The sequence below is a fragment of the Hyperolius riggenbachi genome, chromosome 9 (genome assembly GCF_040937935.1).
Source record: "Hyperolius riggenbachi isolate aHypRig1 chromosome 9, aHypRig1.pri, whole genome shotgun sequence".
Classification (NCBI taxonomy): Eukaryota; Metazoa; Chordata; class Amphibia; order Anura; family Hyperoliidae; genus Hyperolius; species Hyperolius riggenbachi.
The window spans coordinates 45407470-45425897 of NC_090654.1; the positions used below are offsets into that span (position 1 = coordinate 45407470).

General features: G+C 44.3%; 1 protein-coding gene across 1 annotated transcript in view; it reads left to right on the top strand.

The window, feature by feature from the left end:
• Window positions 1–18428, top strand: part of LOC137532286 (sodium- and chloride-dependent creatine transporter 1-like) — a 121979-nt gene that overhangs the window by 97959 nt on the left and 5592 nt on the right. The window contains exons 8-11 of the mRNA XM_068252647.1: window positions 3727–3851; window positions 5790–5902; window positions 8600–8737; window positions 9725–9827. Coding sequence (XP_068108748.1) covers window positions 3727–3851; window positions 5790–5902; window positions 8600–8737; window positions 9725–9827 — 479 coding nt within the window. The remainder of the gene's footprint in view (window positions 1–3726; window positions 3852–5789; window positions 5903–8599; window positions 8738–9724; window positions 9828–18428) is intronic.

Consider the following 18428-nt stretch of genomic DNA (forward strand, 5'->3'; position numbering starts at 1 on the left):
TGTCCCCGTGCATGCAGCTTTCTGCACATGCACAGTATGGAAAATCGCTTCTGCGCATGTACAGAACACTCCCGGCAGTGCGAGTGTGATCAGAGTGCGCCTGGCTTGGGATCACGCATGCGCTGTAGCCTCCGACTGGCCACAACCAGCCAGCTTTCAGGGGGCCGCTGCTGTTTGCTAGAGGGTCGCGGAAAGGTGGCACCAGCAAAGGATGACTGCGGGGGCTTCAAGAAGCCCCAGGTTAGTAAAACTGCTTCTTTTTTTTTGTTTCTTTGAAGCGGATCCGAGATGAAAAACTAACTATAACAAGTAACTTGTCTATATATCTTATCTAAAGTTTAGATTAGTTAGTTTTCAAAAGTTAGTTAGTATGCAAACAGCTTCAACAAAATATGATTATTTTTTCCTGTGATACAATGACAGCAGCCATAGTGTTTGTAAACATTACACACAGGCAAGCTTATCTGCATCTTCAGCACTCAGATTGTGAAAAAAAACTAATCCCACCTGCTCCTCCCTCCTCCCCTCTGACTCTGAAATATCTGGCTAGTAATACCTCCCCCTCCTCCTGCCCAGACTGAGCTCCCATGAGCCCTTGCTACTTTCTGAAAATGCCAAGGCTCTCTGAAAAGCTGTGGGCGAGGCTTGTTTAGTTTATAGGGAATTAGAGTATTAAAACAAAAACAAAAAAGTATTTGGCCTGAGGAATGCCCTATAAACAATATGAAAGGAACACAATTATGCAAGGAGAAAAAGTTCATCTCGAATCCACTTTAAATATCCCTTTAAATGAGAACATGAGGACCTCATGTACGCTGGTTTGTCAACACGATGGTAGATCACAAGTTTACAGGCTGCCAGTTTGTAGGAGTGTCTGTGGAATGGAAAGAATCCGATGAATTCACAAGGAACATGAAAGGAATTGAACTTGGCCCATCTTGGCTGAGACGGAATCACGCTGCAAGTTGTGACGATCCTTATAGGGCGATGCACAAGACTAATCCCGTCTCCTTCCTTGGCTTAGAAACACACTGGTACATTACCTGGCATCTGCCCAGAATGGTCCTGAGCTTGTGTGTGTGGATTTAGACTTTGAGTTCCTTTGGGAAGACAGACATATCTTCCCATACATCTGTCGGAGCTAGTCTACTTTAGGGGACCCACCGCAAATCCCCATAGACACTTTCAGCTGGGCTGCAGAAACGGAACAAATGTCCGCTTTCACCTTGTTTAAACCCCCACAAGCCTTATACCCATGGATAGGTAAGCATATCCTCTAACGAATTGTGAGGTTTTCGGTCCAAAAAAGAGTTGAAATGGGCTGTGTAGGAGCCGCTGAACGGCCTTCATCTCGGTTCCGTCGGCCATCTTCGTTCTGCTGTGCAGGTCCTTTCTTCCTCCTCATTGGAGGGTTTGTTAGCTGCTGACAGAAGCTGGCACGCCCCCACCCAACAATTCCCTCCAATGAGGAGGAAGAAACGACCTGCAGAGCTGAACCAAGATGGCTGACGGACCCGAAATTGCGGCCGTTCGGCGGCTCCTGTACAGTCAATTACCACTTTTTTTGGATCGAAACCCGCAAAATTCGTTAGAGGGCATGCTTAGCTACCAGAGGATATAAGGCTTGTGGAGGTTTAAACAAGCAAACGGAAGACATTTGTTCCGTTTTGCAGCCCAGCTGAAATTGTCTATGGGGATTTGCGGTGGGTCCCCTAAAGTAGACTAGCTCCCATATTTCAGGTTTGTTGAAGGTAGTGGAGCAGCTACAGAGTTGTGTGACTTTCACAAGGCCACCCCCCTTCAGCACTGTGTAATAATTGCATGATATAGCGGAGAGGAGTCAAACTCCAGATAGCGGCAGTGAATACGGTTACACAGTCGGCTACTCTGTAACTGAACTCCTGGTACCGGGAGTGAATGTAGAAGCAGCAGATAGCAGCTGTGTTAGAGTAAGATACAGATAGGAGGTAGGTTAGTGTTGGGCCTAGGTGTGGGTGGGGGGGGGGAGGCGGGGGGAATTGTGTGAGGATATGATAAGAACGGCCCCTTGCGGTAGCAAAGTGTAACGCAACACAGTTTTTACCGTGAACATCGCAAAAAGGCGCATGAAAACTTCGGTGCCCAGTTATCCCGATAGTAAACTATCAGTATTAAATACCAATATTTTACTATGGCTAAACCTAAGCCTACTCTAACACTCAACCCTCCCCCCAACACTTAACCCTAACTGGCCCCCCTCGCACAAACTTTCTACCTGGTGCCTAAACCTAAATGCCCCCTAACCCTGCACAAACTCCCTACCTGACACTTAACTGCTAACCCCCCCCACCCGCACAAACATTCTACCTGATGCCCATAGCCGGCCTTTGACCTGTGCGACCAGAGCGGTCGCACAGGGCGCCGGCTTCCAAGGGGGCGCTTAATAGCTGGTTACCTATACTGAGAGCACCTACACCTGATTTTCTATACTGGGGGCACCTATAGCTGGCTAGCTTTACTGAGGCCACCAACACATGGCTACCTATACCGGAGGCGGTTTTTTTGGGGGGGGCGCACTGCGGCTATAACGCGTGGTGCAAATTGTCGGTGCTGTGCTATCATTCTAAATGGGGGGAGGGGCGGCTAACTGTCCCACTGATTGTTTTTATTAATATTCCTGAAAGGTTCTAGCCTTCATTTTAAGTGCATTCAGGATAATGCACTCTTTCCATCCATTCATGGTTATTAATACCATTTTTTCTATTATACATATGTGACGTGTCACAGAGATCTGAGCATTTGGCATGATGTGGCACAACGTCAAAAAGGTTGCTAAGCACTGTCCTAGGAGATATCTCAGGAGAAAAGGTGAATTGCATATGGGTCTGTGTGTGTGTGTGTGTGTGTGCATGCGTGCGCGCATGCGTGAAGAGGATGAAGGGGGGCACAAAAATCAGGTTTGCTCAAGGCGCTGTGAAACCTAAGGCCGGCCCTGCTGATGCCTAACCCTAAACACCCCCCACACACACACAAACGTTCTACCTGACACCAACCCCTAAACCCCTGCCCACCCACACAGACCTTCTACCTGATGCCTAACCCTAACTGTCCCCCTGCACGATCTTCCTACCTGACGCCTGACCCTAAACCTCCTTCCGCACAACCTTCCTACCGGACGCCTAACCCTAAACTCCTCCCCCCCCGCACAAAAACTGCCTTCATGACACCTAACCCTACCCCCCCCCCCCCCCCCCAACAATCTTTCTACCTGCCACCCCAACCCTAACCACCCCCTTCCACCCGTAACTTAAACCCCAAGCCGCAAGAAACAAGAAAGTAATTTACCCCTCAATGCCGATATTTCAATAGGGGCCTATGGCGGCGCCCCAACTTACAGCGCTAGCCGGCACCAAATTGCCTGCTTCGGGTTTAACCTGCAAGTGTAAAAGGGGCATCATATTGACAGTGGTAAAAATGCCCTGTTTGCTTTGATCATGGTGAGAGGAGAAGTTGTTCAATTAAATCCTTACTTTTCAAATTTCAATGGTTACTAATCAGAAATACAAGACATAACATTTTACAGTTTTCAGTTTCTGGAGTCCAACTTGTTAAGTCATTAAACCTAAGGCTGTGATTGGATGATGGGATAATGAGTGGGCAGCAACCATTTTCTCCATGTTGATAATTTGCCCTGCAGGTCTGTCAGCTGTATCACCGTGTCTCTGCTTTACATTCTGTGCCCCACAGAGATGCCTATATATTGGCTGCTATTAACAGTTCTACTAGCTTCTTTGCTGGATTCGTGGTCTTCTCCGTCCTGGGGTTCATGGCGTCTGAGCAGGGGGTCGACATATCAAAAGTCGCTGAATCTGGTGAGTACAGTTTAGGAACGTCACCCGTCAAGACCTGGAAGTCGCTGAGGAGCCATGCGCTGTGCTGCCACCAGTAAGACAATGATTTGATTCGCTGCAGGATGTTCTAGCTCCACCCACTTTGCCTCCCAATAGTGTTTCTTGTTTTGACGAATGGTTGCAACAGGTACTGCTTTATAGTCAGGAATTTAAAAAAAATAAATACATACATATAAAGTGTGCCATTCTCAAAGAGTAAAATGCACCATAAATTACCTTTCTCCTATGTTGCTGTCTCTAGTAGGCAGTAAAAATCTGACAGATTTTGAACTAGTCCATCTTCAAATGGGGGATTCTCAGTATTTGCATTATTCTTGTTATGAATCTATACAAAGATGATGGCCAGCCTCCCTACTCGTTTGCACACAAAGCAACCGCCATTCCGTAAGTGCTTTTGTAAATAAAAAAATATGCCAAAATCCCCCATGAGGAGATGTACTGGTTCAGATTTTCACTACAGTCCAAAACATCAGATTTTAACTACCTACTGTAAGTGGAAGCAACATATGACAAAGGTAATTTTATAGTTTATTTCACTCTACATTTTATATGTTAGTATTGTTGATATAATAGTTGTCTTGTAACATAGAGGGTTTTACGGAATGGCAAAAGATAGTTATAGTAGAGGAGAACAATAACATAAACTATAAACTACAAAACTGCCGCTCTGTGAAAATGATGGCACTTTTCTACAAAGGAGTGAGAGGGATATGGAGGCTGCCATATTTATTTCCTTTTAAACAATACCAGTTGCCCGGCATCCTGCTGATCCTGTAGTGTCAGAATCACACACCTGAATCAAGCATGTGGCAAATGCAGTGCCACTTAAATCAACCTTCCTTATCTGCATGCTTGTTCAGGGTCAATGGCTAAGTACAGCATTAGAGACAGAGGATCAGCAGAAATGCCCGGCAATGTGCATTGTTTAAAAGGAAATGAATATGGCAGCATCCATATCCCTCTACCTCCGTTGTCCTTTGAACTGAGAGATGAAGTGGAAGCAGATAACCTACCGTGTAAAGCTGAATGCTCACCTGACGTGCAGGAAGATGGATCCCAGCGACGTCCTGATGGTGAACGGTCCCCGATCCACCTGTACCCAAGTCGCAAAATTGTGGAAATGATTGCTCATCGCTCAAAGAAACGCCAGTCATCGTAAAAATAGTCATAGAAATTGCGTAGGGGGTACAGGCCTTAAAGCGGATCCGAGGTAAAAAACTAACTAAAGTAACTTGTTATGGTGTCGATAGTTTGCACAGCAAATCTAGCTGCAAACAGCTTCAACTGTATATAATTATTTCTTCCTGTGATACAATGAGGGCAGCCATGTTTTGTGTGTTACATTACACGCAGGTAAGCTGATAGCATATCCAGCCCTCAGCTCAATCCCCCCTCCTCCTCCCTCCTCCCCTCTGCCTCTGAAATCTATGGCTCGTAACACCTCCTCCTCCTGCCCAGACTGAGCTCCCATAAGCCCTTGCTACATTGCTCTAAGAGTGCCAAGGCACAAAAGGAGCTGTGGGCGTGGCTTGTTTAGTTTATAGGGAATTTGAGTATTAAAACAAAAAAAAAGTATTTGGCTTGAGGAATGCCCTATAAACTATATGAAAGGAACACAACTATGCAATGAGTAAAAGTTTATCTCGGATCCACTTTAAGCTGGAGGGTGAGGGATCAGGCTGTGTACACAGATGTAGCAGTAATAATGTCGGTGGCAGGTAGGTGGCAGCACAGTGGCACAGAGACTCCAGAGCTGTCAGCTGTTCTTATGATGTAACGCATATAGCGGAGGCAAGTACATGTGTGTACATTGTTAAACAACCTTTTTGACACTTTAAACTCTTCCTTTATGTTGGCCCATTAATAGTTGACGATAATATTCCCTCTGTTGTTTTCCAGGTCCCGGACTGGCCTTTATTGCTTACCCAAAGGCCGTGACCCTGATGCCATTCGCCCCTATCTGGGCCGCACTATTCTTCTTTATGCTCTTGATTCTCGGTCTGGACAGCCAGGTAATCCCAGGGGATTGTGGGTAATTGCTATTCTATGGGCACGCCCCCTTTTTTTTACTGTAAACTGTTCCTAACTACCGGTATATTAAGAAAACAATTTATTGGAGTACTTTTAACTGTTAAAAATGTAACTGCGGACAACAATAGGTTGTCTTTGTTGTTGTTTTTCTGGGGGGTGGGGAGTGGGGGGGAATGTTCATAGATTTGGAAAAGGGTCTTCTTTAAAGTTTTTATTGCTGTAGGTGTCCCTCTCTGGGAGAATTTCCATCACATCCTGTCTGTATAGGAAATAGGTAAAGACAACTGTAATTACGGTAAATCTTTTTTTTTTTTTCTGCAGCATAGGAATGATTCAGAATATTTCTGTCTTTATTGCTTCCTGTCTTATTTTCCTGCTCCAAAGACCACCAGGGTTCACAATAAATCTGTGAGAATACAAGATACATGGACAGGAAGAGCAGGAAAATCTCCCCAGTAATAATCCTTGCCTACTTAGAAACTTTTTTAATGGATATGGTCTTGTAAAAATAACAACAGGGGTGATACTGCAAAGGGTATATGGCACGGCCGTTTCTGGGCACAGACGAGCCAGGCAAAGTTCTGTGGCGCCGTTCTAGTGTACAGGGTGCAGTACTGCACCTTCTGTATTAAATTCTGTTTCAGGCACAGCATTTTCTGAGTGGGACTGAGGATGACAGGTGGCTGTACCTGGGGCATCGAGTAGGTCAGAAATGACCCCAGTCTCCAGGAGTGAGGAAGCTGGGCCTCCTCTCCACTGTTACTTGTATGAGCTGGAATCCGAAACCAGGACTGTTAAGGGGGCAGAATTATTTGCATGCGCAGCTCAAATAGTCTTTATTGATTATGGAATCCACACCTTATTTCACATATAGCATTTGTATCTTTGGCCTACCGTTTTATGTTGCAACTATCAGAGAATTTATTTTAGAGAAATCCATTATCTCTGATTGGTAGGTTGGCCATACTTTGTGATGTCACAAATAATAGGAAATGTACAAAAAATATTTTTTTCCCCTGAAAATTACACCAACATTGCAACTATCTGGGGTAGATCTTAAAAAGAAATTCCATTTTTTTGCTAGTCCTTTTGTAATATAATCATGAAAAAAACAATTACAATTTGATTTCAGTTTGCTGGCACATATGATTGTGTGAGGGGACCTGTAACCTGAATTAGCATTTTTTCCCCAACCAATGGAATTCGAGCATTTTGTTGCTCTCTCTAAAGTACAGTCTTCCCAGTGATGCCCCAGTATATGTCCTCTTCCTGCATGAGTAATTAGCAGAGGGGATCAAAGAAATGTTAATTTTCAGAGTTTATTGAAAGTCTGTTGCAAATGCCATTGAGCTTGGAAATGAGCAAAATAGATGTGTTTAATGCTGGGCTGCAATTAACTTACCTCTTAGCTGCACAGATAAGGAATCATTGCAACTTTCGAGTAATCACTTGCCATAATCAGCAAACTGACACATTTATCCCAGGGCTGTGGAATCGGTACAAAAATCATCCGGCTCCAACTCCAGGTACCCAAAATGGCTCTGACTCCTCGACTCTGACTCCTTAGTCTAATACTTACCAGGGCTGTGGAGTTGGTACAAATATCATCCAACTCTGACTCCGACTCATCAGTTTTTAAAACCACCAACTCCGACTCCAACTCCGGCTCCGGGTACCCAAAATTGCTCCGACTCTGACTCCTCAACTCCAGCTCCGACTCCACAGCCCTGCATTATCCGGTAAAGGTGCCCATATATCTAGTGAGACAGATGAGAGAGATCTCTCTAATCGAATGTGATCAGAGAGAGATCTATTGCCTGCCTATACACCACAGGCGGAATTGGCCTAGTGTCGCCATCTCCACTGCCTCCGCTGGCTTCCTCCCTTATGTAAAATGTCCTCCCAGCCCCCCACTGTTGGCTGTGCAGTGTAAAGTCCCCCCTGTAGGGCTGGCATGACTCCCGGCCTCATCCTCCATCAGCCACGTATCTGCCGTTACCACGAGCGCCACCACATGGTGATGTCACCCACATGCCTGGTGCCACACCCGGGGTAAGGGATTCTGTGATAGGTCGTAAACATCAGACTGGCACACTTATCAGTAATTAGCCTGTTAGTATGAGGGATAGCTGTTTTTTATGCTCAAAAAGGAAGGTAAGAAAGCTGAAATAATGTTTCTAAAATCCTTATATAATATATGTAGAAGGGGGGAAATCTCATTTTAAGTTTAGTAGTTGATGTACTTATTAAATTTTTCAGCATAGCACCTCGTTGTGAATAAGACATTTACTTGTACGGCATTTTAAAATGATTGGCAGTAGGATGTTGTTGTTATTATTTGTATAGTCGTGTAGTATTTTGTGATGCGGGGGCTGTATCTGCTATTTGTATGATGTCTGAGTGCTGAGCTAGACCTCCACTCCCCACAGGACCCCCGCTTCTCTCTCTTCACCTTCCTCTTCTCTATGATGGGCGCCACCCAGAGAGGAGGTTGGACACTGGCACCGTCAGGGAACGGGTGGAGAAGGATGCAGGAGACGGCCCAGTAGCACAGCCTGTGCGATGGTGGGCAGGGTGAGGGTACAGGAAAACCCCTGATGAAACCTTTAATCTGTTCATCTCTCACCTGGTCTTCCTGCCAGTCACGTGACACTGTTTCTTCCTCTGTCTCTCTACAGTTTGTGGGTGTTGAGGGATTCATTACCGGGATCCTGGATCTGTTTCCTCATCCGATCAATGGCTTTGTGCGCAGGGAAATCATCGCCGCGCTTTGCTGTTTTTTGTGCTTCATCATCGACCTCTCCATGGTGACCGAGGTAAGTGGCAGGAAATTTACAGACCAGAGTCCAACTTCCTATCAACTTTATTGATATACTAAAAACAGCCATACGCACAATACATTAAAGGGGCACTATGGCGAAAATTATGCTGTTCCATTATCCCCACCTTGAGTTATTTATTATGGACAGCATAAATTTCACCGTAGAGCTGTGTTAAAATAGCTCCTAATACCAATTCTACTCTCCTACACAGCTGAGCTTCGTCATTACATCAGCTCTTCCTGATAAGAATGTGACAGGCTGGGCTGTTTCCCTGCTCTCTGCTAACAGACTTTTGTCTTTACAACAGCTGATTTATAACACAGCTCACACACTCCAGAGCCCTGCTATTGCTTTTCACATGTAGCTATAAAGTAAATAAACAGGCTGTTAAGGAGTTACACACTTCATGTGAAAAGCAATAGCAGAGCTCTGGAGTGTGTGAGCTGCGTTATAAATCAGCTGTTGCAAAGGCAGAAGTCTGTTAGCAGAGAGCAGGGAAATAGCCCAACACTTTCTTATCAGGAAGAACTGATGTAATGACACAGCTCAGCTGTACAATAGAATTGGTGTTAGAAGCTATTTTTTTTTAACACAAGCTCTATGGTGAAATTGATGCTGTCCATAAATGACTGATGGTGGGGGTAATGGAACAACATAATCTTCACTATAGTGCCCCTTTAAAGATGATTGGTATAAAAAATGTGCTGTGACCATACACGCTGCCAGCCGGGCATAGTGTTGACCGAGCCTAACAAGTGACTTCTTTTTCTCTTGTATTGTGGTCACTGTGAGGGCACCTCCCACTTTCACCACCCATTAAACAGAGCTCTGTGTCTGTAGATAATTTTTGGGCAACATTGCTTGGTACCCAAAGTGATGACTAGAATGTACTAGCCTTAAATCTATGATGATCAAAAAGAAATGTATCTTGGAAATCAAAAAATGGGATTCAATGGTCTAAATTGTGTTATTTGATTTCAGGGTGGGATGTATGTCTTCCAGCTTTTTGACTACTATTCGGCAAGTGGCATCACGCTGCTGTGGCAGGCTTTTTGGGAGTGTGTGGTTGTCGCTTGGGTATATGGTAAGTCATGCAGTGGAAGGCTTGGAGACTTAGAGAATTTCTTTAAGACTGCCCGGCCCTTCTTTCTTACATCTGGCAGTATCATAGTGCTCTCTTACTATACGGCTCCTTATTAGTGTGCCCCAGTTTTAAAGTTCCTTCATATAAAACTTCTCCTTATCGCGACTACAGGACTTCACTAGAGCTGCCCCCATCCTGCGAAACTCTCTCACACTGTCCATCAGACCTGCCACCCCCTTCAGCACCTTCAAACAAGCCCTCAAAATTCACTTCTTCAGGCTGGTGCACACCGGAGCGGTTCTGAAGCGTTTTTTAAAAGCTTGCAGGGGGAAAACCGCTTGGCTAATGAAAGTGAATGGAATGGTGCACACCAGAGCGGTCTGGTTTTTCCAAAAACGCAAACTCGGGGGCTGCAGCATTTTTTAGATTTCTAAGGCGTTTCTGCCTCAATGTTACAGTATAGGGAAAGCTCAAATCGCTCAAAATCTGCTTCAAAATCCTCTAGCGTTTTGCAGATCTGCTAGAGGTTTTTGGTGTGCACTGGGCCTTCAAGAAGGCCTACCCTACTTTGCCAATGCCTTAACTGTCTCTGTCAAGCACCTTTCCATGCAGCCCCCCTCCTATTGTGTCACCACCCCTCCCTTTGCATTGTAAGCCTTTGGCAAGGCTCTCCCTCCTTGTGTATCCTACCTGATTGCGCATGATCTGGCATTGTGTGTCTTACTTCTTACCTTGTATTGTGTCTGTCAACCCTATTATCGTTGTCCTTAACCTTATACATTGTCCAGCACTGCATAATATGTCGGCGCTATATAAATCCAATACATAATAATAATAACAATTAATAATCATACTACCATTTAATATAGTTATTCATAGTACTACCTGCCTATTTTACTGTTTTTTTGCTACTGCCACCTCCACCGTTCTATATATATTCACATAGATCCGTACATCAGAGGACAAATAAGGAAGAATGAGGGACAGAGGGATTTGGTTCCAAAAGAGGGGCAGTTGGGAGCTATACTATTCACTTGTCCCCCGTTCCCCCGGCAACCCCCTTCTCTGACTACAACACAGACCCTGCAGATTGCCTGAGGGAATGGCTGAATGCCAATTTAACCCATTTGTAAACCTGCAGACACCCAGCAGGGGCGTTGCTAGGATCCTAAAAGATCAGAGGCACGCCAGACAAACAAATGGGTGTGGCCATGTACCAGAATGTGGGTGTGGTTATGGGTGGAGTCAGATTTACACAAACTTAACAGCGGTCCAAGTAGGCTTTCCAACAAAATGTTGGATGAAGCCCCCCTTTCCATTATTAAAAACAAATGAATAGGCAGTGTCACTTAAACATAACTAGGCAGAGTTACCTGGCTTCTGTGCTGGCTGGTCTGGCTTGCTGCTGCCAGGTTGTCTGGCTGTTCCCCAGAGCCGGGACAAGGTCCTCCAGCACCCAAGGCTGAGACACCAAAGTGCGCCCCTCTATCCCTCCCACCCCAGCCGTCACACACTGATTGCTATTAGACTAAGAGGGCCACAGGGCCCACAACCTCCCCAACACCTTAATATCTAGTTATCTGGCTTGCAGTCACTGCTATGTATCCCCTTTTCTTATTTCTTTCTGCTTCAAACACAATTAGGAATGACAGCTGAATGAATTCTGCGCCCCCTCCTACACTGCGCCCTGAGGCTGGAGCCTCTCCAGCCTATGCCTCGGCCCGGCCCTGCTGTTCCCCCATAGAATTCCCTGACCTTCTAGTGGCTCCCACGGGCCTCTTGTTGAGGCACTACAACTCTCAGCATACCCCCATAGAAGAACCACAGTCCCCTGCATGGCCATACAAAAGCATCACAGCACCGATCATGGCACCACAGCTCCCAGCATGCCCTCCATTACATAGTTACATAGTTATTTGGGTTGAAAAAAGACATACGTCCATCGCGTTCAACCAGAGAACAAAGTACAACTCCAGCCTGCTCCCTCACATATCCCTGTTGATCCAGAGGAAGGCGAAAAACCCTTACAAGGCATGGTCCAATTATCCCCAAAAGGGAAAAATTCCTTCCCGACTCCAGATGGCAATCAGATAAAATCCCTGGATCAACACCTATGGGCATTACCTAGTAATTATAGCCATGGATGTCTTTCAACGCAAGGAAAGCATCTAAGCCCCCTTTAAATGCAGGTATAGAATTTGCCATAACTATTACTTGTGGCAATGCATTCCACATCTTAATCACTCTTACTGTAAAGAACCCTTTCCTAAATAAATGGCTACAACGGTTTTCCTCTATGAACAGATCATGTCCTCTAGTCCTTTGAGAAGGCCTAGGGACAAAAAGCTCATCCACCAAGCTATTATATTGCCCTCTGATGTATTTATACATGTTAATTAGATCCCCTCTAAATTTTTCTCTAGACTAAATAAACCCAGTTTATCTAACCTTCCTTGGTAAGTGAGACCTTCCATCCCATGTATGAATTTTGTTGCTCGTCTCTGCACCTGCTCTAAAACTGCAATATCTTTCCTGTAATGTGGTGCCCAGAACTGAATTCCATATTCCAGATGTGGCCTTACTAGAGAGATAAACATTGATGCACCACAGCTCCCAGCATGCCCGCCATTGAGGCACTACAGCTCCCAACATGGCTTCATAGAGGCTCCACAGCTCTATGGGGGTATGCTGGGAGCTGTGGTGCCTCTATGGCGACATCCTGGGAGCTGTAGTGCCTCAATCAGACTCTAAGAGCTCTAGCTAGGAGACCGAACTGCTGGAGGTGAGTACTACGCTTGCGCCTGACTCTGCCAGGGGACCATCCAGGGCACCCCCAGATTGAATCTGTGGCACGTGCCCCTGATCTTTGGGCCTAGCAACGCCCCTGCCACACAGTGCTCAGAATGGGGACAAGTGACCGTCGCCACAAAAACAGATGTACTGGAGTCATGCTTGGTTTCAAACACGGGGTTACAATTTATTTAAAAACTAAAATCACTATAAAACCAAGACTCACACTGTGGGCCCGTACATACTGGACCTTTTTACATAAAATCACATCAACAATATTGCACTAATTTCCAATTAAAATGCTCAGTGCTTAAATATCACCAATCGTAGTACAGAGAGTGCCTGTTCTCCTTCCCAAGCAGGTTTCGGCATTACGCCAGGTGACTAAGTGGCAGTCACTTGTCCCCATTCTGGGCACTCGGAGTCTGCAGGTTGCAATGGCTTGACAGCGCAAAGGAATTTACTGATAATGCATGCATTGCTAGAAGTGAGAGTGTTATCCAGGTAAAGAAAGTTGAGCTATTTGTCCAACTTGTGTTACGAGCCTTGCGTAGGTATGATACGGTATCAGCACAATTTCTGTGCGCTGGCTGCACTCAGCAACATCACTGAAATGTTGTGTATGGACAGCATAAGCCATTTATCATTTCACAGTGCCATCTGCTGGTTTGTTGCGGTAAAATAATCATGCAACAATTTACAATTCATGCTTTTTGGGGAAATCAAAATGACTAGTTATACATTTCCACTTACATTACCATAACTTCTCATAAATATATATCAGCACTATACAAGTCTGGCTTTAATAAAAAAAAAAATATTTTCATCTTAATTTGCAGCTAGGTAAGAATTCACAATATTTACAGAATTAACTAAATTACCAAATTTACAAAAAAAAAACCTGACAGTTTTTCAATGTAACTGTACTGATTTTCAACTATGGTAACAGAGCCCACCTAGCTGTATGAGTAAATAAATGCATATCTCAGCTGTCCCTGTTCAGTAAGCTAGCACCTATTCAGTAGGAGACCTTGGGCAAGACTCTCTAACACTGCTACTGCCTATAGAGAACATCCTGATGGCTGCAGCTCTGGCACTTTGAGTCCACCAGGAGAAAAGCGTCATATAAATGTTCTGTGTCTTCTCTTGTCTTATGCCTCATTTGTTGTCACTGGTCACAGGTTTTTAGTTTTCTTGATGAGTCTCTTAATGAACATCCGAGGTGAAAATAAACTGATGAGAAAAACAATTGTATCGATCCTCCTTCTCCTAAAAATGACTTTTTTTTAGATACCCCACAGTTTTATTTTACATTTAAATCTAGTTTTTAAGTTTTTACTGTTTCATTGTCTCTGCTCAATGACACCTTCATTGAAGTATGCCAGAGCTCAAATCTATGAATTATTGACCCTTTTTATCTTGTTCCTGCTCTCAGAAGCCATTTACTGACAGGAAAATGTTTTATGGCTGTAATTCTTTACCATTGAGGGTTATGCTATAGTCTGACCCAGTCCCGACCCAGACAGAAACTTGCATACCTGATGTTTAAGTCTTTCAGGCAGAGAAAAAAAAAAAGGAACACAGCATAGTTATTTGTGTGCTAGGCACTGTACATACCCATGTCTATCTCATCATGTCACATGTCACCTCAGGTATCCTTTAAAGAATAGTTTATACTTTCTTCAAATTGGTCTCCACACAGTGGACCTCTGTTTTTTTATTACATAAAATAAACGCATGTTGATGTGGAATCTCGTTCTTTGCTTGTTTACATTAACTTAAAGTGGATCCGAGATGAACTTTTACTCATTGCAGAATTGTGTTCCTTTCCTATTGTTTATAGGGTATTCCTCAAGCCAAATACTTTTTTGTTTTAATACTCTAAGTCCCTATAAACTAAACAAGCCTCGCCCACAGTTTTTCAGAGAGCCTTGGCAGTAGCAAGGACTCATGGGAGCTCAGTCTGGGCAGGAGGAGGGGGAGGTATTACTAGCCAGAGATTTCAGAGGCAGAGGGGAGAAGGGGGGATTAGGTTTTTTTTCACAGAAGATGCAGATAAGCTTGCCTGTTTGTAATGTTTACAAACAACATGGCTGCTGTCATTGTATCACAGGAAGAAATAATCATATTCTATTGAAGCTGTTTGCAGCTAGATTTGCTGTGTAAACTATCTAAACTTTAGATTAACTATAACAAGTAACTTGTCTATATATCTTGTTTTTCATCTCGGATCCGCTTTAAACAAAAAAAAACCAGCCCTGGGGTTTATTGCTGAGCAATACTAGTCCCACCCCCAGCATACCAGCCAGTAACAGAGAGTGGACGGTGTTTTTTAAGGGTGATGGCAAATCCTCTCCCTCTCACAGTGCACAATGCTCGCTGCTGGTGGGCACAGTAGCTCTTTGGACATCCCCTGCCCAGGTGAGGCATAATGAGGGCGGAGGGTGTGTTTGCCATTCAATCACCCCAATAATGGACTGATCAGATATGTTCCCTCACCATAGCTTTCTAGTACAGGGATCTTCTTAATATCTTCTCACATACATTTGCCTGTAGAGGGGGACAGGAGGGAAGTGGGAGGAGTTTTCAGTCAACTTTTTCAAAGCACTAATCACTGCTGACAGACATAGCAGTGTAGATAATTAGAGTTGAGGGGGACCCTTGGTCTTTCTGCTTGTTAGCAGCCACTATCATTGTATATCTTGTATAGTTCAGCAGTTGTTTTTTTCATTTCCTTGGAGATGTACATGTTATGTGAATCAGACCCTGAGTCTTTTAGAAACCATGTGGAGTACCTGAATCAAAAGTTACTAAGTCAGCTAAATCTATGTACAGATAGTCAATGAGCCCAACCTCTACTCAATACCAAGTCACAATTCAGCTTCCTTGGAATCACTTCTGAACAGTTTTTACGTCACTTCCGTTTCTAGATAAACAAGGTTATCACCAGTGTCTCAGCTCTGAATAGAATATGCAAATATAGCTGGAAACAAGTCACTTCAGATAAACTGATATTTGATATTTCATGGGTATCTGGTTATGTTACAAATACCCCAAACCATCAAGATTTATTGTTAATCTGGAGTAAATCTGGAGTTGTCTAAAGAAAACAAACAAAAAAAAACAGCAGAATACAGTATCACCATCTCCAAACAAAAGGTACAAAGAAACAATTTGCATTGCTCCACCCACCGTCCCAATCTAGGCATTAAGAGTGTCACATTTCAGAGAAGAGAAATGACCATGTAATTTGCAATTCCTGGAATATCTGATGCTTGTAGGTGGCCATGGGAGGTATGTCTCTACATCTGAGCTCATCGATGTACTACAGGGGTCTCAAACTCAATTTACCTGGGTGCCACAGGAGGCAACGTTAGGATGAGGCTGGGCCGCATAAGGAATTTCACAATCGCGGCGCATCGCCATCTCTGCCCGCCCCTCTCACTCTTCTTTCACAGAGAGAGGCGGGGATAGGCGGTAATTGACGTCAGGAGGGGCAGAGCTGAAGCAGAAAGCTCTGCCCCTTCCAGGAAATGCCGGCGGATTGCCCCCCGGGCGATTTGGGGGCTCTGCAGCCCTCGTTTAGCGGCGGGGATGCAGCGGATTACTTGGGAGCACTGAATGAACTATAAGGAAGCTTTTGCCAGCGAGGGCCACAAAATATTGTATCGAGGGCCGCGAGTTTGAGACCCCTGATGTACTAACAATACTTATTCAACCATGAATTAAAAAGCCTGCAGACCATTAAAAAAAAGCAGTAACCAAAAAAAATGTATGAGACCGCACTCAAGCGATGCTGGGGATTGGCATGCAGCGGATCCACCTGTGTACCCACAGGGTATATCATGCAATTCCTCCAAGATGATCCAGCACAGCTCTTTTATCTGAAATCACTTTATTGGATCATTAAAACATATACAAATATAGCTGCATAGTGGCTACGGTCCACCGTTTCGGACCATCAAAGTCCTTGTTCACGCCACACAGCCAAATGAGCAAATACAAGCACTCTCTTTATATAGTCAAAGCCACAGCATGGAGACCAATCAGAGGACAGTATGCAAATGACCGGACCTGATGGGATACTACAGGGTTTGTCCACACAGGGTACCACCCACCCATCGGTCAAAAATTCATGATGTCATTGCAACAACACAACACATATGTGAAAAACATCTCTTAAGCTCAACACACACCATACAATCTTGGTTGTACAGATTTACCAAATCAATGTAGTATAAGGGCCAACAGATTGAAAATACCTTGAATGATTGATTGGATAAGCTCTTATACTACATGAAAGTGGTAAGATTGTACAACCTAGATTGTATGGTGTGTGTTGAGCCTTACTCTGATCAGATGTAACTATAAGTTACCTAAAAGATCCCAGATGAAGCTCCGAGTTCCGTACTATGGTACGCTTACAATGCGTCTGTTTTTCCACGTCGCGGCGGTGATTGGACGTCTGAGAGGCGTCATTGCGTACGTCATTCCGTTGTTGCAGTCATGTGAAGTGGGTTGCCGTGGCGATGGCGGGTAGCGCTGGTTTTGCAGTATAGCGCGGATTGCGCTGTTAGTTTTACAATTTTGCTTATGCCCTCTGCTTCGCGATGCTCAGAGCTTCACCTGGGATCTTTTAGGTAACTTATAGTTACATCTGATCAGAGTGAGAGATGTTTTTCACATATGTGTTGTGGTGTTTCAATGACATCATGAATTTTTGACCAATGGGATGGGTGGGTGGTACAATGTGTGGACAAACCCTGTAGTCTCCCATCAGGTACGGTCATTTGCATACTGTCCCATGATTGGTCGCCATGCTGTGGCTTTGACTATACAAAGAGAGTGCTTGTATTTGCTCATTTGACTGTGTGGCGTGAACAAGGACTGTGATGGTCTGAAACGGTGGACCGTAGCCACTATGCAGGTATATTTGTATATGTTTTAATGATCCAATAAAGTGATTTAAAGAGACTCCGTAACAAAAACTGCATCCTGTTTTTTATCATCCTACAAGTTCCAAAAGCTATTCTAATGCGCTCTGGCTTACTGCAGCACGTTCTACTATCACCATCTCTGTAATAAATCAACTTATCTCTCTATTGTCAGACTTGTCAGCCTGTGTCTGGAAGGCTGCCAAGTTCTTCGGTGTTGTGGTTCTGTGATGCATCTCCCCCCTCCAGGCCCCTCTCTGCACACTGCCTGTGTGATATTTAGATTAGGGCAGCTTCTCTCTTATCTTTTACAAGCTGGATAAATCCTCCTCTGAGCTGGCTGGGCTTTCACATACTGAGGAAATACATACAGGCAGAGCTGTCTGCACTCTGCAGGAAGAAACAGCCTGACACTTCAGTGGAAGATAGCTGCAGGGGGAAAGAAACACACAAATGATCTCTTGAGATTCAAAAGGAAGGGTGTATACAGCCTGCTTGTGTATGAATGTATTTTCTATGTGTGGACATACTGTACATCAACCTACTTCCTGTTTTGGTGGCCATTTTGTTTGTTTATAAACAAACTTTTTAAAACGGTTTTTAACCACTTTTAATGCGGCGAGGAGCGGCGAAATTGTGACAGAGGGTAATAGGAGATGTCCCCTAACGCACTGGTATGTTTACTTTTGTGCGATTTTAACAATACAGATTCTCTTTAAGATAAAAGAGCTGTGCTGGATCATCTTGGAGGAATTGCATTAAAAAAAAGCAGACATCAAGGAAGTCTTACTATCTTGCCCGATCGTTCTTTATTCATTTACCTTATTAGGCATTTTTTTCTGAGTTCACTTTGTAAGCTTTTATGGATTTTAAGCAT